This window comes from Varanus komodoensis, unplaced genomic scaffold, assembly GCF_004798865.1.
Source record: "Varanus komodoensis strain SLA01 unplaced genomic scaffold, ASM479886v1 scaffold8, whole genome shotgun sequence".
NCBI lineage: Eukaryota > Metazoa > Chordata > Lepidosauria > Squamata > Varanidae > Varanus > Varanus komodoensis.
This window is the reverse complement of record NW_025336481.1, coordinates 36,376,396-36,402,874: the sequence shown is the minus strand read 5'-3', so window position 1 is coordinate 36,402,874 and position 26,479 is coordinate 36,376,396. Positions and strand designations below refer to the sequence as shown.

The 26,479-nt window shown below is 46.3% G+C and overlaps 1 protein-coding gene and 1 non-coding gene across 2 annotated transcripts; one reads left to right on the top strand and one right to left on the bottom strand.

Moving 5' to 3' along the window:
* Positions 1-512: 512 nt before the first annotated feature.
* Positions 513-585, bottom strand: TRNAR-ACG. The gene has a single exon. It is a non-coding gene; the product is annotated as a tRNA-Arg (tRNA).
* A 7,459-nt stretch (positions 586-8,044) lies between these two features.
* LOC123036189 (N-acetyllactosaminide beta-1,6-N-acetylglucosaminyl-transferase-like) lies at positions 8,045-26,274 on the top strand. Its single transcript, XM_044455210.1, has 3 exons — positions 8,045-8,999; positions 23,496-23,588; positions 24,480-26,274. The coding sequence occupies exons 1-3, from the start codon at positions 8,045-8,047 to the stop codon at positions 24,671-24,673; spliced, it is 1,242 nt and encodes a 413-aa protein (XP_044311145.1). The 3' UTR covers positions 24,674-26,274.
* Positions 26,275-26,479: the final 205 nt, after the last annotated feature.

The window sequence follows — 26,479 nt, the reverse complement described above, 5'->3', positions numbered from 1 at the left end:
ACCTGCTCTTGAGAGATTACTGCCGCACCACTGGCCTTCTAAGGACAGTAACTAGCTGGACTGGGCTTCTTTGGCACAGTTTTATCCCCTCCTTCCTGGGTCATTGGCCTCTGTGTGCCAACCTGGGTTTGGTCTCTCACCGAATTCCTGTTTTCTGCTGTGGGCAGCTGAAGGAGTCTCTTCTCCCATCTGGGATAGTGGGATTGCATTGGCCTTTACATTGCAAGCTATGCATACAGGGGAGATCCCTGAGTTACCATTACAGTGCTTGCTACATATTGTGGCTGTGATTTTAGAGGCGAGGATAAGAAACCTGACTGCATCTGCAGCTCTTATTGCTCTCCCATTAGGCAGCAGTTAAAGACCTGCTTATTTGCACGTTTTTGCAGTATAGGTAAATGTCCTATTTGCTTTTTTATTTATCTATTTAAATTTTTTGTATCTCGCCCTTTACAGAGTCTCAGGGTGGCAATAACATAAATAAATAAGACACAGCATCAAACACAAATTCCCGAGCCAGGCAGGAGTCGAACCTACAATCTTCTGATCCGTAGTCAGACGCGTTATCCATTGCGCCACTGGCCCGATTGCTTATGTGGTTGCTTTTATTCTATTTTACTAGATATTTGTGGTTCTAAAATCTGGATGTTAGAGGTGTTTATGGGGTGTATTGCTTTTTATATAGATTATGAGCTATCCTGTCTTTTGTGAGAAATGGTGGTATAAAGAACAATATGGTCTATGAACAAGAATCAGTTCAATGTCAAGCTCATCCCCTGAATCAATGGCATCCCCTTCTACCAGTCAAGGCAAAGTAATTCAGCAATGGTGCCTCTTTGGGAGCTGTCTCATCAGCATAATTTCCATCACTGAGCAGAGATCATTGGGCCATCTGAATTCAGCAGAAGCCTGATGCACAAAGCACCCGATCGCCCTAAGCCATGGATTCTAGGGTGGATCCACCCTCACACTGCCCAGGCTTGATGACAGTGGTCAGCATACGCAGACTGGGGTGGTGGTGAGCAGCATGCACAGGGAGGAAAAGCAAGCCACTGTGACTTGATTTCCCTTCCGTGGTGATGCAAGGCTGCCCATCCATACTCTCCTAACCACTTGCCCTCACTTCCAGACTGGCTCTGCATTTTTCTGAAGACACTATACTGGAGCAGAAAGTGGGGAAAAGGAAGTCTTGTGTGAGAGTATATTCATTTAAATATCCAGTTCACTGTAGTTGTTTTAAAACAAGTCACAGAAGTGAAGGAGAGCTCGTGGGATGAGCAGGCCCAAGCTAATAAGTGGGGCAGGCTCTGTGCACTGGCAGAACCAGTTTTCCCTGAACTGGATCCCAGAAGGGAAATTGCTCATATTTGTAGCCAACCTGTGAAAGTTTGGAATGATCAGGTATTGATTTTTGAGCATGCAGCAACAAATTCCTGGACTCGTAATTCTTTAATTGTAATTCTAAGTGAAAGAATGCTACAGCAGGATCTATAGGTGGTGGATCTCCAAGTAAAAACCAAAATTGGCCCTGCAAGTCTGAAGTTAGCTCATCCTTGATGTACCTCTTAGGCTGCCTCCAGCCAGAGATTTTTTCAGGCATATCACACCTGCAGGCAGGGAACAATTATGAGCTCTACCTGTCTTGCTAGTCAAAAGGCAGAAGAGGACCCAGCAAGATCAGCGTAGGTGGCACAATCCAAAACAGCCAGCCTAAGCTCATGACAAAAATGCCGCATTAAGGCTGCAGACCTGTTCATGCCCCATGGAGGAATATGTCCCACAGAGACAAGCTATGCAATGTGATCACCCAGCCAAGATGCTTCCACTGCTCCATGCCAAATTAGCTGGCTATACCAAGCTAGCTGTAGGTGAGGAAGTTTGAGCAAGATAGATGCTGGAAACCAGTTTACACTTCTTATCTTAGTATCTCTTATTTGTACCTATCTCCTCCCTGCTGATCCCAGTGCAACTGGTTTGTTTGCCTTTATTTTAACAAATGAAAATTTCTTAAGCAAGATAAACAGAAAAGGTGGTAACCTCCATCAGTCAAATAAATGCCTGCAAAGGTCAAATTCAGTTCATTTTGCAAGCTTGGGTGAGCTCTTATTTCATTGATTACACAACACACCCTAAATTCATCAGGATGTTCTTTCTCTCCTCAAGTAGGGGGCGTGGCGGGGAGAACATCAGAAGAATTCAGCTCATTCCCCACCAGGAAATATACACAGATTATATTAACAGTAAAACAGTGTTAAGATCTGCTCCTGTCTTTTACAATCCAAGCAGTGGCCTCTGTCTGGGCACCCCAGTTTGTGGGTTTGGGCCCACGTGGCTGCTAAGAGACTGAGAATTTCTGAGCTGCCCCTGGCCACTCACTTGCCCCCAGGAGATGCTGCAGAGAGGAGTGTGGTAGAAGGAGCAGCTGCATCCTCTTCTCCAGCTTCTCACTCTCAAAGTGTTGGGATTAACTAGCACCGACCCTCCCCCTCCGTGTGGGGGGTGAGCAAGCAAGGGGGGCTGCCTCTGCCCCTTCCAGGAGCCGCTGGCTTGTGCTTGACCCTCCCTCTGAATGGCTCAGTCCAAGCCTTCCTACCATGTCCCAGGAGAGATAGGAAGCTCCTGCAAGTTGACCATTCCACTGGGAGGAGAAAGGTGAATAAACAGGAGGATCAGCAGCTCTTGGGTGCCCAGAGCTTCTTGGTAAGAAAGGGGAAAGGTGAGCTGATGAAAGCCGCTGCTTTCTTCTTGGCATGCCCTCCTTTTCTCTCTGGTGGCATGCAGGGAAGCTTGCAAGCAAGAAAGGGAGCCACTGCACCTGTCAGTCCTGGGACGAATGTCTCACAGGCTTGGGCAAGGGAAATTTCAGGAGTGCCCACCCCACCCCACCCCATCCCAGCCAGATCAGCAGAGGGAAAGGGCTTGCAGATTTCATGACTTGTTGTCCATTTATTTTAAAATGTACATACTGTGCATCAGCAGAAAATATCTCTGGATGGTTCCCAACATAATGTGTTACAATCTAGCGTACAAAGAGTTAGAAAGAGAGAGAACAAGAGGGAAAACAGCATCTGCTATAGAAATATATTTAAAGTAGGATGTTGTCTGCCAGGGGTTTGGATGAGGGGGGCAAGGGAGTGAAGAACAGAATAGTATGGACACACAGGGTGATGGGAAGGATTGGGCTGGTGCAGGCAGACACCCACACCTTTTGTGGTGAATGCGTTCTGTTCCTGATCCTGCTTCCAGCTTTGCCATGCTTTGACTCCTGCCAGCACCTGCCCTCACCTCCTGTCCAGTCTTGCCTTGCCAGGTGACGTCTTCAGCACCTAGGAAACAAGACACTCCTTGGATCAGGGTACCTGGCTGGGAACCCTTTCCAAACTGCACTGGAGCCTCTCAGACCAAGTCACACACTGAGAGAAAATGTCCTGAAACCTGCCACTTCAGCAAACAGACCTGGATTCTCTCAGGAGGGTGAGAAAGCCGGCTCCATCATCTTTCCAGCCCTTTCCCCACCTACCTTAGCTTCTCCTATCAACCCGCTTCTCATCCTGTCAGCCTTTCTCTCCCCTCAAAGGGGGACATCTTGTGGTTGTGAGGACACTGCCCCCAAAGAGCCACCCGTTTGGGGGAAGTCAAGAGCAAAGGTTGCCCCTCTTATGTCATATCAGTTCTGTGACTTGGGCTGGGGGCTTCCTCCTCCCACAGGTCCTGTGTATGTGCAGTGGAGGGAAGATAGAGGACCAAATTTTGGGTCCTGATGGAGGGTCAGCTAGTGTAGAGAGTAAGTCGGTCAGGGTAGAGAAAGTGCTATGCTTTCAAGAGAGAGCCAGACAGGTCAGGGAAACGTGACCCAGGCAGTTAATGACCGTGCCATGTCCCAACTCTCCTCACAACCACAGGGTTTGAAATGCTCTTGTCAACCTTCCTTTCCCGAGGACTCTGGATGCTGCTTTTAAAATGATTTCATGCCCAATCAGTGCAATAGAAGACTTCCCTCTTCCATCGCTTAATAGTGAATGAGGCCAATTGGGCATGTATAAGGGCGACTTGGGTGAGTAAACAGAAGGGGTTAGCCTGTCCCAGCCCTGACCACTTGGGTACTTGCTATATAAGAAGGACTGGAGAGCCAGGGAAGGGGGGCTGCAGCGGCCTATAGGAATTCTCTCTCCAGGCTCCCTGTCCATCCAACTCCTAGTCTGGAGCGTTGCCTCTTGTGATGTCACTGTATTGTCCATCCTGCAACCCAGCTGTCTTGCAACCTGACTTCACAGAGGGTGTCTTGGTTGCAGTGCTGAGCCTCCCCAAGCAGCTGGCCCTGGGAATGTTAGCATCCATGCCAAGGGCCCCTTACCTGGGGCGGCTCAGGGTTTCATGGACAGTGTGACAATCACAGGACTGTCCAATATGTCATTGGTGCAACACAGGAAACAGGGCACACTGCGGATTTGGTTTTCTCAGCAGAGGAATGGGGATCTGAAGGTTGGGGACTTGGATCCATCCTATTGTCATGCTCAGATAGCTACCAGTTCAGATTTAGAATAGCGCATTTCTCCTGTGCAGAAATGGATAGCCTATAAACACGGTCTGTTAAAAGGTAATCTGTAATATATTTGCTCTTGCCTCTGACAGGACTTAGATTCTAGTGTAATCGCAGTGGGACCAGGTGAGATATCCAATGCACAGGCTGGTCATTTAGTACTGTTTGTGGATGTTGACAAGGTGCTTCAACAGGTTTGTGCAATCCTGCCCATAGTGGATCCTTGTTCCGCTTAGCTAATAAAATCTAGCAGGCAGAGAACTGCCAGTTGGACCCCCAAGAGGTAATTAATACCTGCTTAGAAGAGTGAGTGGTCCCATACCACCTAAAACAGGTGGTAGTGAGGCCACACCTGAAGAAACCTTCCCCAGAACCAGAAGATCTCAATAATTTTAGGCCAGTGCCAAATATCCCATTCCTGGGCAAGGCTTTTGAGCAGATGGTGGCCAGCCAGCTCCAGACACTCTTGGATGAGACTGATTTTCTGTATCCATTTCAGTTGGGGGTCTGGCTGGGTTCTGGCATGGCATGGAAACAGCCTTGATCACCCATATGATGACCTGTGCCAGGAAAGTGATGGGGCATTATGACCCTGTTGGTGCTTGTGGGTCTTTCAGTCCCTTCATCCATGGTGTCCTTCTGGGGCAGCTAACTGAGGTGGGCACGAGGGGAACTGCACTGCAGTTGTTCCACTCCTACATTAATGGCTGGCCCCAGAAGGTGATGCTTGAAGGATATTGCTTGGCCCCTTGGACTCTCTCATATGGAGTTTCTCTGGGCAGTCTTGCCCCATGCTATTTAATGTCTACATGAAACCACTGAGTAGATTCATCCAGAGTTTTGGAGTGTGGATTCATCAATATGCTGATGACACACAGCTCTATTTTTCCTTTACATCTTCAGCAGTTGAGGCTGTGGATATGCTGAACCAGTGCTGCCACAATAGAATGAGGGAAAACAAACTGAAGTTCAGTCCAGACAAGACAGATGCAGCTGGTGCGTGGCTCCTCAGGCCAGATGGAGGATAATCAACTGATTCTAGATAGGGTTGCACTCATCCTGAAGGAGCATGTTCATAGCTTGGGGTGGAGGGAATGCTGCTCCTTGAGTCATTGTCATTTGAGGTCCAAGTGGCCTTGGAAGTATGCAAGGAGTGCCTTCTACCAGCTTTGTTTGGTTACCCAGCTATGCTCCTATCTGGACAGGGATGGCCTGTTTAACGCAATCTATGTCCTCTTAAACTAGATTGCTGCAGTGCACTATACATGGGGTTCCACTTGAAAACTGTTCAGAAGCTGTGGCTTGCCCAAAACATGACAGCCAGATTAACAGGGACCAAAAGGCCCAAACGCAAAACACCGGTTTTGGCTTGCTTTCCTTGGCTGCCTAAAAGCTTCTGAGCCCAATGCAAGATGATGGTTTTAGCCTATAAGCTCTATGTTGCTTAGGCTCCAGATACCTGACAGAACGCCTCTCCCAGCCACAAGAACTGGGGCCTTTCTCTGACTGCCACCTCTGGGGGAGGCTCAGTTGATGGCAATAAGGAGAAGGGCCTTCTCAGTGGCAGCCCCCCCCCCCCCAATTATGACATAAGCTCCCCATCAAGGCCCACCTGTCACCAACTTTAATATCTTTTAGCCTAAAAGTTTTAGGCATCAGGTTTCAGACTGCTCTCTTAACACAGGGTGTTTCTTGAATTTTATACTGGGGCATTGTGTTGACAGCTTAACAAGTCCTGTGAATTAAATTTTGTAAACTACTGTAGCTTTTAAAAATTGATTGAAATTTGGCTTTTAAATTCTGTATTGTATTTTTTGTAATTGTATTTTTATTTTGTACTTAAAGTTGTGTTGTGTTGTATCTGCTGCTGTAAACCTCCCGGAGAGCTTTGGCTATTGGGCCATCTAGAAATATAATAATAATAATGAGAAGAAGGTGGCAAGAGGCAGTATGTGTCAATTAGCTTACCCTGCGATGCGGTGGAGATGTTGTCTTTTTGCCAGAATTGAAATAAGATTCAGCTGCCTGCCTCGTTTGGGATGGTGCATGGAATGACAGAGAGAAGGGAGCACCCACCTTGTTCTTTGTCTCAGGCAGGGAATGCTCTGGGCTTATCTAATGATGATGACACAGCAGCCTATCAACCTCCATAGCATGTGCAATCCAAAATTATAAATATGCAGGCCATATTTGTCCAGGGGTTGCCATGGCTTGTTGCATTGTCTGAGCCTGGTTGGTGGTGGGTTACTTGGCATTTGCTATACTTATTTGGGTTAAACAGAACCTTGCATGACCCGCAGTCTGTCTGGGGGTTACGCAAGAGTTATTCAACCCTCAAATAAGCCCTGCTCTCCAAGTTCTGATAACATGACAAGATGCAGCAACCACGGGTTGGGATTTGCATATTAATGAGTGGCCATGAACACGGCAACTTCTTGGGAGCAAGTTAACCCACAGTGGCCTGTGGAGTCATGAAAAATGACCCAATGGTAATACTGTTTTTAATGTTAATAGCGCTGCAGCCGCGAACACGCTGTCCAACCTATGGCAGCACTTGGGCTGTTGTACGCATGCTGGGACCCTTCAGGGCACATCCTGTGCACTGCAGCGAGCTTTCTTTTTTTAAAAAAATAAACAATGAAAAATCACCACTCCAGGCGCAGACACTTACCAATGTTGGCATTATTGCTTTCCTTAAAAAAAAAAATCATTCTTTCCCACTGCAGGATGGTGGTGCTTATTCCCATTTAAATGTATTTAGCATTATGATAAAGTAAATCAGAACCCAGTGCCATTGCTTCCCTCGTGATGCTAATTGAGTCTAGAGTGCCAACGTTTGGATCGCTGGCTTGATTTGCGGCGCCAGGCCGTCGTCTGCTGCAGCGAACGGCTGCGGGTGGAAACGCAGGCGTGCGCGGCGCGTCTCCCTCAGGCGCAGAGCGCAAGGGCTGACAATCCCCGCAGCAGCCCTGCGCGCATCCGTGTCCCCCGCGGCGCTGGCGCGGCTGAGCGCTCCGCTCTCGCTTAGGAGCGGCCGGCAGTTGCCCACCCCGCGCGCACAGCTGGAGGGGGGGCAGTCGGCGGCGACCCCAGCCAATCGGAAGCCAGTGCTCTATGCAAATCAGTTGCTCCCCCTCCGGGGGGCGGTGCTGCGGCTCTGGACTCTGGGGGACGCCGGAGCGCGGGGAGGACCGAGTTGTGGCGGGCGGAGAGAAGGAAAGGCCGGACCGGAGCGCACCGCTCCTTGGCCGACGGCGCGCTCGGCTCGGCTCGGCTCGGGGCTGACGAGAGGGAAGAAGCGGCATGCTCGCTAGGCGCCCGCGGTCTCCCGGAGCTGCTGGGGGCAGCGGCCAGGCGGCCAGGCGGGCGCAGCGGAGCAGGCAGCGGCTGGGGGAGCGCGCCGCCGCCCCGAGGGCGGCAGCGGGCGCGCCTCCCACGGGCGACGCTCGGTGAGTCCGGCCGGGAGGCGCATTGGCTGCCCTGCGCCTCAGCGCCCCCGCAGCGATGCTGCTGCCGCGGAAGCCCCTCTGCGTCTCCGCGATGCTCCTGCTGAGCGGCCTCGCCGCCGTGCTGGTCCTGCGCCACGGCCAGGCGCCCTCGGCGGAGCGCGCGTCCCGGCGGCAGCAGCAGCAGCCGCGCCAGCAGCGCCGGGAGAGCGCTCACCTGCGCCGCGCCTGCGATGCTGTGGCCGGCGGCGAGAAAGCCTTCGTCTGGGGGAGCCCCCTCCGGACGTCCCTCGCCGCGTCTCCCGCTTGCCCGGATTACGCGGCGGGCAGCCACTACCTGACCGGCCCGCTGTCCGCCGAGGAGGCCGCCTTCCCCTTGGCCTACGTGATCACCCTCCACAAAGAGTTCGGGACCTTCGAGAGAGTCTTCCGGGCCATCTACGCGCCCCAGAACGTGTTCTGCGTCCACGTGGACGAGAAGGCGCCCGCCAGCTACAAGCAGGACGTGGAGAAGCTGCTGCAGTGCTTCCCCAACGCCTTCCTCGTGTCGAGAGCCGAGCCGGTCATTTACGCCGGCGTCTCCCGCCTTCAGGCCGACCTGAACTGCCTGAAGGACCTGCTGGCGCACGAGGTCGAGTGGAAGTACGCCCTCAACATGTGCGGGCAAGACTTCCCCCTGAAAACCAACAGAGAGATCGTCCGGCACCTGAAGGGGTTTAAGGGGAAGAACATCACCCCCGGCGTGCTCCCGCCTCCGCACATCACTGCCAGGACCAAATACGTGTACAAGGAGTACATGAGCAAGCAGGGTTCGTACATGAAAAGGACCTCCACCCCCAAATCCCCTGCGCCCCACAATCTGACCATCTACTTTGGCTCTGCCTATGTTGCCCTCACAAGGCCCTTTGTGGAGTTTCTCTTTGGAGACAAACGGGCCCGAGATCTACTGGAATGGTCCAAGGACACCTACAGCCCCGACGAACATTTCTGGGTGACACTCAATAGGATACCAGGTAGGTCGTGGGGCATCTGGTGCTTTTGGATTTTGGTGGCTGGGATATCACTTCCTACTGGAGGAATGGGTGGTTTACAAAGGTGCTGTTGGCTAAGGGCCTCTCTGGGCAAATGTGATTCATGCAAGCACCTGACAACTCTCCTGCCCTAACCATAAATCGCGATTGAGCACGCTTCTGAACAGCTTTCAGGGATTCTTTTCCTCCCTTCCCACAACCCGCAATGAAAGGAATTGCTGCACAGGTATAAATTAAGTGTAAAAGACAGATTTGAACACAAGATTCTCAAATAATTCTGAATTATTTTAGTGGGAGTTGCTTAAAAGTTCTTTAGTAAAGATTCCTATATAAGGTTGGCAGACACAGGCTAATTCTCATGTAGTAAATAAAAGTAGGTTTAAATAGTTTCATTTTTATACTGGAGGGATGGAAATGTTTCCCAAACATCTGTATTGGCAGTATTTAGTCGTATGTTATCTAGCGCCGCGGGCAAGCAATGAGGTAGCTAGGGCAAAACCCCAAGGAGATGAGGAGTGCCGAAATAATTTCTCTGTATCTCTAATAAAATGTCAAATGAGATTCAGTGTAAAGCAACACACACTGGAGGAAGAAAATGTCCCAGTTTCACATCAAGGCTGATGGGTGGAATCTGCATCTACTCTGAATAATGCAGAAAACAATCCTGAGATTGTGGCAGATTTCTAAATAAAAACATCAAGTATATGGGGAGCAGCAAAAAGGGGAAAAAGTGGAGAAAGATGGGCAGATTCTAGGCTTGTCATTGAAATAAAATGGCGGCTCTCATAACAAATATGTGGTTAGTGCATCCATTAGCAGAGGCCTTAGGGTTTTGCATATAATCTGGAGTCCACTGATGGTTTAATCCTTCATAATATCAAAACTTGCCAAAAGAGTTAATTTCAGTGAATTGTTCAGTGGGACCAACTTTGTTAAACCCTTCTGATTATGCTCAGCCTTTTCCATCCTTGATAATTAATTCATAATGCAAAGTATTCTTGAGCCAGTGCTACACTCTACAACTCCTACTTAGGTTTTCACCTTTTAGCTGCTCTGTGGACCTTCAGCAACAGTACAAAATCATCCCAGCGGATTTTCTGTGTACAGACTGGCTTCCCATTCTTGCAGTTTCATCTGGCCTTTATTTGAAAGACCTATTTTCCATTTCAGCAAGCAGCTTATATGATTATATGGTATCGACCTGAGGCATAATAATACCTGCCAAGCCTAATGTTTGGTCCGTGATGAGAGGGTAAAACTGAGCTACACCAGAAATCTCACAAAAGATGATTAGATGCTACTGCGTACAAGAAAATATGGGGAGACTATTTTTATGCTTCCTTCTCTTCAAATTCAATGGCTTTAGCCAAAGGAGACGCCAGATTTGATGTGCACCATTGTCATCCTGTTTGATGGCACCCCCTGAGTTAGCAGCACTGTAGTCTGCACAGGCTTGTTACCTGGAGCAAGGATGCATTTCATCTCTCCTTTGCCCAACACAAGATGCCTCTTTCCAACGTCTTGTGAGGGACAGGCTGTCTGGAAAGGCATGTAGGCCAGCTTTCCTCAGAGCTGCTGTTTTCACCTATTCCACTGCTCCAGGCAATTCCACAATCTTCAAAAGTGACAATATAGATAGAGGTAACCTATCCTGCTATTGAACATCCAGATATGGAATTAACATTCATGGCATTTCATGACTAGTCAATATGCTTTCATCTATTCTCTGAGGAAACTGTGGATAGTGCCTACCTGTGCCCCATAAACCAATGAAATAAGAATATCCATCATAAAACCCTTGTGAAAACAAAAGCAGTTCTTTATCAGAAGTCAAAGCACTGGACGGGCAGGTCTGCAGCATTCTGCTTCATACAGCCTTGCACCCAGCCTGGTGTTTTCATCCTCTCAGCGACCTTTAGTTACATATTGCTGTTTAACAGTTCTTTTTGGTCAGACAATAACAGGAAAATCATTCCAATGAGTTTCCTTTACAACATTTCTCCCACATACTCTGTTTTCCTAATCTAATCTACCAGTGTAAAATTGCTGAGTTGGAAATCTTTCATTCATAATGAGTGTGGTGTTGCAATACCCAGAAGAATTGTCCTGGATAACTTCACCATTCATACCATGACCATGGTAACTGGGCCAGCTTGGGATTTCATGGCCTCCATAATATCAAGTTAGGCTTTGGTCCAACTCACAGGTCTTTGGGATGGGAGGGGTAGTATGGATATAGGAGAGGTTGTGAAGACTCCCTTGTCATGGTCACATGACTTGGTGAAGTTTCTTCATGGAAGGTGTTCCTCCTCACAGGACCTGTCGTAATTCAATGTTTCCAGTGGCAATGAGAATGGTAACCATGTTCAGCCAAATGCCTGGGGAATCCACTTTCAAACTTTTTCACTCTGGAAGGCTGGAGTAGAGCTACTACATGTGAGACCATTGGAGGCAGTGCTGAATGCTTGGCCTTTTGGTCCCTTCATCCTTTAGAAACCCAGAAACAAAGTGAGTCAGAAGGGACCTCTCAGATCATCTAGTCTGACCTCTGGTCCCAGCCAGCTCTACTCATGTAATCCCCAACATGTGGTTGTCCAATCTTTCCTTGAACACCCTCACCCACCTCCCTTGGAAGCCCATTCCATATCCTAGGGGTCCTACCTGTCAGGAAGTACTTCCTGACACCCAGCCAAGTGTGGTTCCTTGAGCTTTGCCCCATTGGAATGTTCCCTGCCCTCCTCTGCAGGGAAGAACAGGTCACAGCCCTCTTCTACATGACATCTCCTAACATGCCTAGAAGTCACCAAAAGATCCCCATCTTTTCCAGGCTGAAAAGATCCAGTTCCCTCAGTGGTGGTCTCCGTACAGCTTTAATGTTAAAGTATTAGCATCTGGCATTTTTGTTATTCCGTTTCTAACTTCTGTCTTCATTTCTTTAATAATGATATTACCATTTTTAACAAGAAATTATTATGTAGATTTTGAAATCTCATTTTAATACCCCATTTTGATTGGTTATCGTAGGGCATATTTTTAAGTAGGGAAATATATAAACCCCGTAATTCCATACATGCCTACCTGGCATTAAGTCCAGGGCCAGCATGAATGGTAAGCATAGCTGCGCACTAGCTGAGAAACCTACAGCCCAACATTTCCAAGAAATGAAACTGAAATGTAGAGGTATGGTGCCTTTAAAATTTAGTGCACTGTAGAAACAATTAAATAAGATTTATATGAAACAGCATAATAATAGCTTGCTGCAACTGAGTGAGCAGGAACTTAAGCGAGTGTTTCCTCAAATCCTGCCCAGCCTTTTCATGGAGCCCTCACTTAACCCTTGTTCATCCCAGCAACAACAAAGGCATCATGCTGGGACCCTCTAGCCCCTTCTCCAGCAGGAAGGACATGGCTTTCTCAGAACCAGGGCCTCTTGTAACACCAGCAGCCACAAAACCAATGTTCCCTCCTTCTGTATTTTCCCCATTCTTTGCTTGCTTGATCATTCTGAGTTCTAAAGGACAAGATGAACCAAGTCCTAAATGTCAACATCCCTGGCATTTTGTTAGTGATCTTGTCTAGGAGGAAGGAGTTCCTATAAATGAGCCTAGCCATTTGCACCTTCAAGCACAACCCCAGGTGTGCACCTTGGCCCCATTCGGAGGCAGTGCCATCTCCGTTAGGTTCGTACTGGTGCTTCCAGGCACAGAATCATCCCCTTGGCTTCTGGACAGTTCAGTCAGAAATCATAGAGTTGTGTTAGCATAAGGATATAAGAGACGCCCTGCTGGACCAGACCAAAGGTCCAAATGGAAGACTGTCCTGTGTGAAAACTGCACAGTCACTCTAGCCAAGAGAAAGGGATTAACTTTTCCCTGGTCTGCTTTCCCAGTGTGACCCTCCCCCCTGCCCACAAAGCTGTTATTTGCTCCATTACAGAAAAATTGTAGACACCCAATTGTGACATTGTAGTCATAATTTGAACAAATGAACAAACAAACCAAACAAACAAGCAAACCAGAACAGTCTAATTACTCTGGCAGCAAAGAGAAAATCATCAATGGAAGCTTCTCTGTCTCACAAAGAGCAGGTGCTAATGCAGGTCAATTCAAAAATGTCATGAGCATGTTATTAAGAGGAGACGACTAATTAGCTATTTCAGAAGAAATGAAGCTACTAAGGAGGCAGTTGCGGGAGAGCTGCAGCATGGGACTGCCTCCTGAGAAAAAACATTGTGAGCTCTTGCCTATGGGGCCTCACTTGATCGAGTTATGATTTAGATTGTGCCACAGTGCTCTGGTCCATGAGGTGCACAGCACTGTGTTTTCATTCCACTTCCCGCTTTTTGCAGAAGAGCAATGCCTTCATAGAACTAGGCAACCTTTGATAGGGTTTGGACAACACACTCAGGAGTTGACTATTGGGTAAGTGTGGGTTGTTGCTGAAATATGGGTTGTTGCTGTTGTCTGAACCTAGCCATCTCACAGTTCACAACCCAACAACAAAACATGGGTTCTCTTCATGGACTGTTGGTGGCTGGATTCTGACAACATGATAACTCACCCTCCAGCAACCACCTACAGTTCAACAGTGACCCACACTCAGTGCTTAAGGGTGGGTCGTGTCTTATCTGAACCTAATCACTGTGAAGACCACCAAACAGTTTGAGGAAAGAATGTGCTGGGGTTTAGGCAAGAGAAAGTCACAAATGCCTAACCACAGGTCCAGATAGGAAGAAGCAAGCTAGCTTCCTTAAAGAGAAGGGAAAGAGAAGAAAGAGCATACAGCTGATCAAAACATCCTAACCTGTGTTGGTGTTTTCTAGATGTGTTGGGCTACATCGCCCAGACCACAATCATGTAAGAGCCAGTTGAGAACCAATGTGGCATGGTGCTTTGAGCTTTGGACTGAGGACCAGGGAGGTCCAGGTTCTGGTGAGCCTGGTGCTAGTGAGCCAGAAGGCTCACTGGCTGACTTTGGTCTAGTCACTCATTCTCAGAACAACCTACTTTACAAAGTTGTTGTGAAGATAAAGTGGGGCTTGGTGAGCCGCCTTGGTTTTTTCACAAGAGGGAAAAAAGGTGGGATATAATGGTGGTGGTGGTGGTGGTAGTGATGATGATGATGATGATGATGATACATTTGGACTAGAAGGCACCACTGTGGAGAAGGCTGAAGTAAACCCTCTATCCCATGTACGTGTGGAGCTTCTGCTATGTAGAAGTGTTAACTTGCTCAAGCTCACACTTACTCAGTGTTACGCTTAGATTTTATTTTACTCCTTGTTCTGCTTACTTCCTCTTGGTCAATTTGTTTGACCAAGGTTGGTTGGTTGGTTGATTTTACAAGTTGAATTTTGGCTAGTGACTGCCCAACACTTCATTCAACAAATGGTGCTCTTCAGGCCACATGCCACAAGGTTAGGACAGGCTGACTGGGGAGACTAGAGAAGGGTGAATAAAGGGAGACAGGATTGAGAAGGGCATAATTACGCATGTTGTGGAGAAAGTGGATAGGAGCAGTGGGAGATCTGGGACTGATAAACAGAAGTACTTCTTCACGAAGCCTGTAATTAAACTGTGGAATTCACTGCCACAAGACATGACAGACTCAGATGGCTTTTAAAAGGAATCAGAACACTGTATTTCTGAGTCGGGATGCTTCTTATGGTACCAGAGGTGGCATGCCTTTGTGTACGTGTTGCTAGGGAACACAGACAAGAGGGTGCTCCCACAGGCGTTCCACAGGCTGGCTGGGGACTCATGAGACAGAATCCTGGACTAGATGCGCCTTTGGTCTGATCCAGCAACAATCCTATGCACTTATGACCACTGGGTACTACTGACCTTGCATCTTGTGGTAGATAACTGCTCTCTTGATTCTGCAATTTGAAGTTTTTCTTCAGTTCCAAACTATAGATAGGAACATCACCCTTAATCTGACTTGGAATGTATGATGTTGTAGATCAAGCAGTCATGGTTTGATGTTTAGAGTTTCATTGGTTACTGAATAGAAATATTTTGGGGAAGACTTTAGTTGGCAAGAAGAAAACTCAACATCTCACACGCAGGAATCACTTTGAAAATAAATTGGTGGTTTTGCATGTTTGCATCTGTCACTTGAACAGCTTTGCATGTGACCTTGTGTGCATGCACTTTGGTGAATGTAGATGCACTACAGTTTGGAGAGGAGGAAGTATTGGAGTGAAAATCTCAGGTTAGAGTTAGGCAAGCAGGGCTCCCGCTGCGGCTCTGGGGACCTGGAGATCAACAGGACCGGGCAAGCAAATGCAGTGGTCAGGAGGAAGATCCTGCATGCTGCAGTTGGGCAGCCTCTCTGCATCCGTAGGAATTCTCTGTGGCTGCTGGGACTGGGGAGAAACTTCAGGTTAAGGTTAGGAAATCACGGATCCTTGTGAATGTCCAGGGATCTGGAAGATCCTAAAGCAGAGCAAGCGAGTTGAGCAGCCAGAAAGAACAACCATGGAGCTACTTTTCTGTTTTGCTGGTTCATTTTCCAGGGCCAGAAGAAACCTACCTTGAGGAAGAGAGAAGGGGAGCAGGTGGCAGAGGGCTCTTTCAGCACTGGAGAGGCCCCCATGGGCTGTTCTGCTTACTGGGAAACAATGAACAGAGCCATTACGAATCTTGGCATCACAGAAGTGGCCTTTTGCCGCTGAGCAGGGCTGCCATGCCACCTGCATCCCCTCACCCCTCCCAAAGGTCAGGGTGGTTTTTTGGCTTGGGACGGAGATACAGTAGGGTAGGCTGAGCACAGCAGAGGTGGGGTTCAACCCCCAAGTTCAGGAATGGCATTTTGGGTGGGGCTGTGCCTCCCTTGCTTTTAGGCGGCTCTTAATTCATGCAAGGGGACTCGCCTAATAAAGCCCCTATTTTGAAGAATCACCTCATTCTGAAAGATAAGGTATGGATATGATATTTTTGACAGGTTATGTAGAGTGGGTGTGGAGGGTGACTTCAGCTGCATCTAGTGATGCACATTTACATGGTTTAAATGTTATATTGATTGATAGAAATTCAAAGTTTTATCTGGAAATTATTTGAATATTAACTATTGTGTTCCCTGCTCAATCAGCCAACTAAGAAAGGACAAGTCACTTATTTATATACATTGCCATCCAATTAATGTTCAAAGTGGTCAACAAAAATAATAAAAGTATCAAATGATAGTTTTGATATCTTTGCAGAGATCTTCTCTAAATAAAGGGGCTGCCACCACATTGTAGCAGAAACTGCTAGCTAGTGAATAGATTGCTAAGATTCTCTGTTCCCACAACTCCCAGCATGCTATCCGAGGAAGACCAGGGCTTGTACCTGCCTAAACACATGCAATCCCAGATACGCTTTAACTTCTGAAAGTCAAAGAGCAAAGTGTAGTGGAGCAGATCTCCACTGCCACCATGCCAGGCCCTAGGCATGTACTCTGTTGTCATTGCTGCATGCCATCAAGTCACCTCCAGCTTATGGCAGTCTTAGGAATGAGTGCCTTCAAAATCTCTGGTCCTTGACAGCTCTGTTCAGTTCTTGTAAACTCCAGTGTGTGTGTGTGTAGAATTGAGTCATCTCATATTTAGCCTTCTTTTTCTTCTGCCTTTGACCTTTCCTAGCATCACTGAATTCTCTAGAGAGAATTGCTTTCTCATGATGTGTGCAACGTATGACAGTTTCAGTTTCATCATTTTTGCTTCCAGGAAAGTTCTGGTTAGACTTGATCTAGGACCTACTTGTTCATCTTTCTGTCAGTCCAAGATAATCACAATGCATCCAGCACCTTGTTTTGAATGCACTGATTCTCTTCCTGCCAGCTTTCTTCACTGTCCAGCCTTTCTGCCCATACATGGTGATCCAGAATATATTTTTGTGGGTTATCTTGGCTTGGTCTGCAGTGAGGCTTCCTTACACTTGTTGAGCTCCTTCGTTACTATCCTTCCAAGGTTCAATCTTCCTCTAATTTTCTGACTGCAGTCTCCATTTGAATTGAAGACTGAGCCAACGTATGAAAAATCTTCCATAATTTTAATCTCCTCGTTGTTGATGTTAGCATTCTGTAATTCCTTTGAAGGAGGAAAGAAGGAAGCTGGATCACTGATAACAGTCAGTGTAAAACGACAACCCCAGATTCCCCTTTCCTGCCCCTGGCACACTCGGTGCTATCCTCTTCAAGGCCCAGTTGGGTACTTGGAGAGACAGCCTGCAAGGTGGGCAGGCAGGCACTTGGCCTTTGGAGTCACAGCTCTGAAATCACAGGATTTCAGAGCCAGGACTTCAAAATATCCTTGAGCCCTTCCCCAAACAATGTCAGGAGGGCAAAGGATTGCATCCTTTGTTTTTAAACAGGTTGTTTCACATGTGCATGTGACTGAGCAAGAGGCTTCTGCATTAAACTGGGTGCTGGGAATATAGTGCAACTTGGCTTCTGTAATCTTTAAACCTAAAATTGATCTCCCACTTTTCTCATATAGCTACAATTCTCTCCCCCATATCACTTAAACTCTGCAGGAAACTTCTGGGAGAAGCTGAGGTATCATCCGTATGGAGATTGCATCCTTTCTATCACTCCTTTGTCATGCAGTCCAGGAGTGGATATCCTGAACTGGTGCTTGAGAAGGGTAATGGATGGGATGAAGCCAGTAGGCTAAAGTTCATTCTGGGCAAGAGACAAGTATTGCTAGTACATAGTCCGTCTGTCCAGTCGAGTGGTGCTCCACCTGTTCTGCTGAAGTAGCTTTTGGATCTGTCATTGCCATTAGGGGCAGAGGTGACCTTGGAATGCTTTTATCAGTTAGCCATGCTCTGGTAACCCTCTAGCTGGAATACAACATTCTGTCATGTTGGGTGCTATTTTTGAAAACCATGTGCAAACTTCAGTTAAGCCAAAATAGAGTTGCTAAGCCACTAACTATGATTGATTGGATGCAGTCATGCGATACTAGTGCATTACCCTCTGCAGTGGCTTCAGTTTACTTTCTGGTTCAAGTCAACATGTTAGTCTTGACCTCCAAAGTGCTAAATAGCTTGAGGATGGAATATCTAAAAAAACTTCTCCCATGTAGATATCTTTGGAAACTTCAGAGGCCCCTCCTCAGCTGAAGTTAGGTGAGTGGCTGGCTGCAAGAGAGAAGGACTTTTAGGGATGTGGTACTCTGTTTATTAAATGCTCTTCCCACAGAAGCTCATCTAATCTACACTGTTGCCTTTTGCACGCCAGAAACTTCTCTTCTTCTTGGCATTTGAGAGTTTCAGTTCCTCCTATCACAATTTTATTTTGCAAGCCTTTCCAAATGTTTATTATGTCAGTTTGATTTTCATCTGTTGTCCTGAAATATACAGCAGGTTATAGTATAGTATAGTATAGTATAGTATAGTAAATATTTTATAAGGTGTATAAAGCAGCATAGAAGCATCATTGGAAATAAACTTTTAAACCCTGATGTTAGACCTGTGCTACACCAAAACACTCTTCCAAGATCACTGAACACTACAATGCGTATGAACAACTGGGGAGGGAATGTGTAGTCTTATTTCTGACCATAATGGGTATTTCAAGCCTGTGCTAAAGTGTGCGAAGATATTTCGCATCCCATGTGTCATACCCAATAGTGCAGCTCTTTTCTTCCTGGGCGTCTTTTCCTGGCCTCAGCCTGTCTGGAGGGCACCCCCAGAGATAGGAGTACTGAAATAGGCACCTACTGTGGCGGGCGGGGCAAAGGAGTGTCTCCTCTCTTGCAAATGACACCCTTTGCCCAACAAAAGATGCTGCCTCCTGGGATGCTGTGAGAGCCAGGCTGGCCGGAAAGACTGGTCTGCTTTCCTCCCCTTCTGCCTCATCCAGTCCAGTGCCCTAGGCAAGCCCACATGAAGGTAACTGGCATTCATCATGATTCATTCGCTGTAGGGCTACTCTTATCTATGTGGGGGAAACCACCTCTGATAACCAAATGGAACACAGTAAGGATTTTAGTGACAGCCCTTGTTTCATTTTGCTTTGTTAAAGGGCTTTGTTGCTAAGCTGACCCCACTTTTTCCCTCATAAAAACTCCTTTTGAGGTCCTATTTCTGGCTGTGAAAGTAGGGAAAGGTTTCTGCAAGAGGATGATGGTGGTGCTTATTCTTCTTTTGAAATCCTGCTTGTTTATTTTATGTTTGGGACTGTTGGCAACAGCTTTTTGCATGTTTTTTTATTCTGTAAATTAAATGGAATGGTACCTTTCAGTCTGATTGTCTCAGCTGCCTGAAGAGGTATTGCAAAACCTTCCAGCTCATTCAGATGGTAACAGTCAGATAGTAATAGGAAACGCATTCCTGTGAGTTTCCATTGAAACTTTCTCTACACCCACCCCTACAGATTCCCCTTCCTTTATGTTACTATTCTGCTCAACTGTTGTGCAATTGCTGTTTTAGAAAGATTTGCAACATTCTTTGCATTAGTCACACTTACTGATATAAAGCACATTGTAGGTTTTCATTACTATTTTTGTCACTGCAAATCTGCAAAGCTAATATAGTATTGCTTTACAACAAAAGAGGAGTAATTATAATATAATATAATTCTCTATTTAAAATATTATTGTATGACCACAACTTCAGAAAAGAAAGATTATCAAAGAATACACATATGACATGCTAAAAAACTTAAGCAGAGTGCAACCCTCTAGATGTTGTTGGATGTTAGATGTTCCCCTCAGCTCTAGCCTGCATGGCTGGTGTTGTGAGCTACAGGGAGTTTATTTAAGTCTAGATGTTGCAGTCCACCAACATCTGGAAGCCCACACATTTCCTTTTCTTGATGCAGAAGAAAACCACACAAAACCTCAACCAAAATATACAGTACTGCAATGACTTTCACAGTTGAAGGTACAGCTGTTGGAGTTTCACTGCTGTTTTGACCAATTTGGAAGTTGCAAACACACCTTCTTTCTCATCAAAACTTGAATACAGGATTGATTATACCTCACTTCTAGAATTTTTTTCTGTATAGCCTAAAGGAAAGTGGAATAAAGGAAGAGCCAAACATGCATCCACTGAAAACATGAATGCACTCTCTGTTCCCACAATGTAGCAATAAAAAAAAGGATTCTGTGTTTCAGGATCTCCATGCTCAGTTAACACTGAAATATAAATTTAGCCTTGGAGTCTCATGTCCTCATAAAACTTAAAGGAATGGATTACTGCAAGGTGTGTTGATTTCCTGTAACTTAGATTCTAAGATAAACTGAAGAACATAAAAGCATCCAAGTTGAACCAATCCAGCTTTCTGTTCCTATACTGGCCAACTAGCTGCCTATAGCAAATTCACAAGTAGGATGTGAACACAAGAGCACGTAAAGAAGTTCACAGGAGCAAAGCTTCCTCTTCCCCTCAGCGCTATCCCATTGTCCAGAAACCTTCTTTTGGCTTTTTGGGTACATAGGTGGCTCCAGGGGGCATTCAGAGATGGTAAAAATGTCCACCTGTGAACTCTGTTTAACTGCTTGCCAAACAGTACAGCTAAGATACAAAGATACATTCTACTGATTGACAGTGAACTGGCCACTCCTAATTCTCTCCAGTTCAACCAAGGAGCATTCCATGCTAAGCCCAGCCCAGCATTCACACACAGCCGCCTTGGGCAATGCCAGGCCCCTGTTGTTTATTTGGCCCAGCCAACGCCGCTGTTGGTGTCATGGCCGGGCTGCCCATGGTGGCAGGTGGCCAGGCTGCACCACTCACAGAAGCACCAACTGGAGCCTTTCAAATGGACTCACCAACGCCACCATCTCCATTTCCCACTGAGACGAATTAAAATGGCAGTGCTGGAGAATCTGGTTCCATTTTGCCCGGGACAAAAGCTGGTCCAACATCTCACCAACCAAAGCGATGGACCAGTAAATCGGTGGGAATGTTTGATTCCTTTTGCTTGAACATTAGCAGCACTATACGGGTCCTCCTACCTCAAGTGGCTCTTTCTGTTCTCTTTAGCGTAATGAATAATGATGCATGCACCAAACCGTGGCCAGTTAAGATTGGCTTTAAAGCTGCTGGCAAAGATTATTTCCCAGGGGCCTTGCTGAATGCTTTACTAAGATGTTGTGTTTTATCAGCGGACATCAGAAACCAAGTAGGAGTATTTACCCAGGCACAGTTCAGGATCAACTTCTGTGCCATTTTCTATTCTTTACAGCTGCTTTGTGTCTGTGGTTTGGCAGTGATGGCAATATTGCAGTTCACAACTGACACTCCGTTCCGGGCAAATGCAGTCCATGTGCTTCCCCCAGAGGAAGGAAACAGAATAAAACGCTTAGGAGAAAGCAGCATGCAGTTTGCTGTTGTGGCACTACTGTGCTACTAGCTGTAGTAGTACAGTAGAAAAAATTATAGTCAGGCTAGCAGTTCGATAGAAAAAATTACAGTTTATTTTTGAAATGCTAGTACCAACCAGCTCTTCTCCAGGCATGCCTGCATTTGCCTGAACAAAGTGCTGTTGAACCTGCATCCTAACCATGGGAACAGATCAGCTGAGGGCAAAATTCAGGCCATCTTCCTCTGGGGAGAACTCCCCGAACTCTTTTCATTTGGGTAGTAAAGGGTACAAGAAGGGGAATACAAGGAACCAGGTTGATATTAAGATGCCATATCCCTTTCTGTCCATTTGAAACTACATCATACTATGTGGCATCGTAAGGTCAGACTGGTTTCGTAATTCCCCTACCTGTTCTTCCATCACCTGTGGCTTTTGTCTTGCAACCTGTACCTTAAGTGATGGAATGCGTGTCGACCTGCTCAGTTGACTTCATGCACTGTTGGGCTCCTGTCTTAGTTCCTTGTGGTGGACGAAGTGGGCTTTTCATGCATCCCAATTCAACCTTTCACAGCCTAGGGCCACAGTGCATGTATGGGAGAAGGCAGTCCAAGCACCCTGAGATAACTGTCTGAATTACTCTTTTGGGATCACTGCTGAAGCGATCATGGATAGGACTTCCTCAATGGTGGCATATTCTTCCCAGGCAAAGGCCTGCTTTTTTCCTGGGCTTTTAAAACCAATTAAGCCTCTTTGGAGTATCAGCACCACCACCACCTGTTTTTTATTCCTTTTTATGTGGCACGTTATTGTATTTATTTTCTTGTACGGTGCTTTGGAGCACTTGCTGTTAAACATTTGACAAGGGCTGTCACAAAGAGGAAGGAAAAGAGCTCTTCTCCCTCTTTCCTGAGTGCAGGACACAGAACAATGAACAGCACACCAGACACACCAGGAAAAACTTCCTCACTGTCAGAGCCATTTGACAGTGGAACCAGTTGCCAAGGGAGGTGGTGGGCTAGAAACACTAGAGACATTCAAGGTGAAACTGGACAGTCACCTGAGTGGGATGGTGTGAATCAGTATCCTGAACCAGCAGGGGGTTGGACCCAATGATGCTCTGGCCCCTTCCAACCCTACTTTTCTATGAATCTATGAATCCAGCTTATAATGTAGCTAAGAAATGAAGACTCTTTTCCTCATGCTGCCACCTTAGTGCTGGGCACATTGATACTGTTCTGGCCTCTATGAAGCGCAGCAAACCAAGGTCTTCCCACTGGAAGCATGTCTAGAGTTGGGCATAGCCACTGCTCCCCATGGAAAGGAAAGGCATGTAACGGAAGGCTACTGATGTTTAAACGTATCTGCAATCCCCTGCACCTCAAACCCAGAAAAGCCTGGTGGAAAATGCACCAAATTAACCCCCCCCCCACACACACACACACACTACTATACTACCCTGTCTGGGAAAGGTGAACAAGAACCTTCCTCGGGTGCTGGTGACCGGCAGGTGGATGGATGGTTTGGCTGGTAGGCCATTGGGCGGCTGAGGGTGTTGGCTGGTGAGCAGGGAAGCGAGCAGGTTGGCGTGGAGCAGGTCTTGGCTGGTGAGCAAGGAGCCTTGGCTAGCAAACGAGGGCTTTGGCAGGAAGGTGGAGCAGAAGCAGCAGGGCCCCCTCAGCAACACCAGGGCCACCAAAATGGGCTGCCAGTCCTCGTGGTGCTTGCCCAACATACTAAAGGGGGTGGTCATGGTAACACCCACTGCTCAGCACTGGAGCGGGGGAGGGGGTGCTTTTCCTTTGTGTGATTCCAGGCTGAGAACTGGAGGCACTAAAAGTAAACCTTGCCTTATTATCTATCACCTGTGTTCATTCTCTTGCACTGTAAGGATGCTCAGGCTTGGAGCAACAGACAAGTTCATGGGTCAACAAAATGGCCTTGCTTTGCAGTAAAGAAATGCTTGGTGCAGCTTTTGATGTACAAAGTACATCTTTTGGGGAGAAAACTTCTACACAAACTGCAAAGCTGTGCCTTTTATTATTTTTTAAGAGCTTAAAAAAGCCTTGAGCTAGCTTAGGTGAAATTCAAGAATGCCAGCAAGGCTAATCTCTTTGATTGAAGGATAGGCCCTGTGTCCTTACCAGACCCGTCTTTCTCGTTTGTTCTCCCTTCAAACCACAGGTGTCCCTGGTTCCATGCCAAACGCTTCATGGGAAGGTGATCTGAGAGCTGTGAAGTGGAGCTCTGATGAAAAGAACCACGGTGGATGCCATGGTAAAATGATGGCTTATTTTCTAGCACTGAAAGACCTTTTCCCATGGAATGTCTCATGGTGGCCCTCTCTTCACTTTCTTAGAGCTTCAATGGTCCTCAGGTCCAGACCATGGTCCTTGCCCCACTTCCGTTCCTGGCAGGCCACACTCCGGAATGGGATCACCCGAGTCTCAGTGATCAACTTTCTAGTTTAAAATGTGAAGTGGACACTAAACAGTTCCTGCTTTGCATGTTCGAGCAGGAATAGTTTTTTGTCCTTGGCTCCTTGTTTCTTCGCATGCAAGAAAACCCATCTCCTTGGCTTTTAAAGTGGGATTGTGAGCTTTGCCACATCGCATAGCGATCACTTCTGCCTCAAAGATCTTCCTATTTACTGGGAGGGGGAAAATGCTTCCATTGGTGGTGGATTGAGACTAGTAGGAATGCCCCTCTAACATTTTTAGCTGAGTTCTAGCTAAATACCTGGAAATTATAGTATACAAGCACCTGTATTTCAGTTTATGTCATCATGTCACCTGGAGAATTTGTCAGTTTGATGGACTTGCCTTTTAAAAGAAAAAACAATGAAACATAATGGGGAAAAGTCTACAAAAGGGTGCCATCCTCTATTCCTGTGTTCCCCAGCCAGGTGCTCTCCAGATGTTCTGAACAGCAATGATTCCCAACTGGCATGGCCAAATGAACTACTTAAGTTGCAAGCCAACACATCTGGAAAAAGCTAGGTTGTCCTATACATTCACTTGGGAGCAAGTCTCACTGAAATAGGAATGACTTCTTTTGGTGTTAGGACTGGGCTGCAAATGTCTTGGTACATGTATGTATGTATGTATGTATGTATGTATGTATGTATGTATTTTGCCTATAAAATGATCTTGCTATTTTATTCCTCAGGTCATTATGTTAGGGACATCTGTATCTATGGAACTGGTGACCTGAAGTGGCTACTAAACTCCAAAAGCCTATTTGCTAACAAATTTGAGCTCGGAACATACCCACCTACCATGGAGTGCCTGGAACTGACACTTCGGGAAAGGGCATTGAACCAGAGTGAGGTGCCAGTGGAACCAAACTGGTACTTTCAGTAAAATACCTAAATGATGGACAGAAATGATAATGCAGAGCCAGCTTTCTGGAAGAACCATGTTGCCTTGAAGTTATGCTTCTTTAAAGATGTTCAATACGGGTATTTTTCCTAATATCTTGAATAACTTTTGCACTATGGCTGAAATAAGATTTCAGGGCAATGTTAAATTTTCTTAACATTTTAAAAATGTGCATCCCATACTGGAACTGCATTATCTATCCTCCCCAAGTGCTCAAGTATATTATTTGTTAATACTTTGAGAACCATTCTGATTAACTTGGGGACCATGATTTCCGATTGCTAGCTGGTGAGTTAGAGTTTGAACTTTGCTAGGGTCAGGCCTTGCCAAGTGACCATATAGGTGAGAAGAATAAAAATGATACGTCTCTTTGGAAGATCGTTTGATGGGACTTCATCGTCAAACTCCAGAGTCCTATCACATCACTCAAGCCTTCAGAAATATGATTCAAGGACTGGCAGGATTCTTCCCTTGATCTACAATGGAAGGAGAAAAGGACCCATAAACTACTGGAAAATTGTCTCCCATCTTTAACAGTGGGAATCTCATGTGTGTGACAAGTTAGTGGACGAGTGCCAGGGTAGGTATGTGGGACAGCAAAATAGAAAACTTAGAAGAATTATTGCACAGTTGTCTGTTTACATTTGGCCATGTTTAGTTTGGCTGCATAATAACTCCAGAAATGATGAAGGAAAGCGAAATGCACAGGAACAAGTCAATTGTTGGAGGAGGGATCCATTTTTGAGTTAAAATGTTGCACCAGTTTTGACACTGATAGGGCCAGCTTTCCCTCGCCCAGTGCCCTCCAGATTAGTTGGATGTGTGTGTTGTCCCATTCATCCCCAGGTGCCATGGCCCTTGATGGGGAATTGTAACCCTGCACATCTGGAGGAGACCCGACTGGGAAAGGCTGGATTCTTGCATGTTACCTGTTTGGTTAAGGGGGAACCCACTGCTCTGGGTTCAGTAGGAACTCAGAGACCAAATGTCCATTTCATACAGTTTGGAGAGAAAACTGAAATGGTGTCACCAGTGTATGCTTGAAGTCCTGGTCTAAATAAATAAATAAATAAAACTCAGAATTTTTTTCTCTCTCCAAACTTTACAGTTGTGAGACGATATGTTTTATTGTCGTTGAGGCTGGAATTTTACGGAGAAATATTTTGCCAATGCAAAATTTCCACCAGCTTTTCATTTGGTATTCACTGTGAGCATGAAGATGGTGTATAGAATATGGGGCCTAAATGGTGTTTTAATAAAATAGCCACACTTACAGCAACCCTCCAATTCAAGATACATCTCCAGTTAGCCTTTTGCTGGTAAAAATGTTGCCAGTATCTCAGTTATGGTCTGTTTTTCTATTATCAAAATAACTGAAATTAAGTCTTCTCACAATCAGACACATTTAATTTTATTTTTTCAATTCATAAATGCAATCGTTTGTTGTTAAATTAATCAAATAAAAAGAACACTCACCAAACAGGCTTTAAGAAAATTCCTTTACTACTGCTTTACGTAAAGATTTCCAGCTTTTCAGCAAGGCATACAACGTTGCTTCTAACACCAACAAGGTTGCAATGAGGAGCAAGTGATAACATTTATCTGTTTGCAATGAGCAACATCACTGGCTCTTCTCTCCTGATCAGAAAGAGTGTCCAAATCCAAAGGTCAAGTCGCTGCTTTTCCCCCATCACTTGGGAATCTTGTTGCACAGATTGGCACTGAAAATCTGGTAGTGTTGTTTTAAGAATGCATCAAGAGACAAGATATTGGCTACATGTATATCAG

Bases quoted from the DNA above. Each gene is read 5' to 3' on its own strand.
- LOC123036189 (XM_044455210.1), top strand. From the start codon at position 8,045: ATGCTGCTGCCGCGGAAGCCCCTCTGCGTCTCCGCGATGCTCCTGCTG. The intron at 9,000-23,495 runs GTAGGTCGTGGG...TTCAAACCACAG, and splicing joins GACACTCAATAGGATACCAG to GTGTCCCTGGTTCCATGCCA. The intron at 23,589-24,479 runs GTAAAATGATGG...TTTATTCCTCAG, and splicing joins GAACCACGGTGGATGCCATG to GTCATTATGTTAGGGACATC.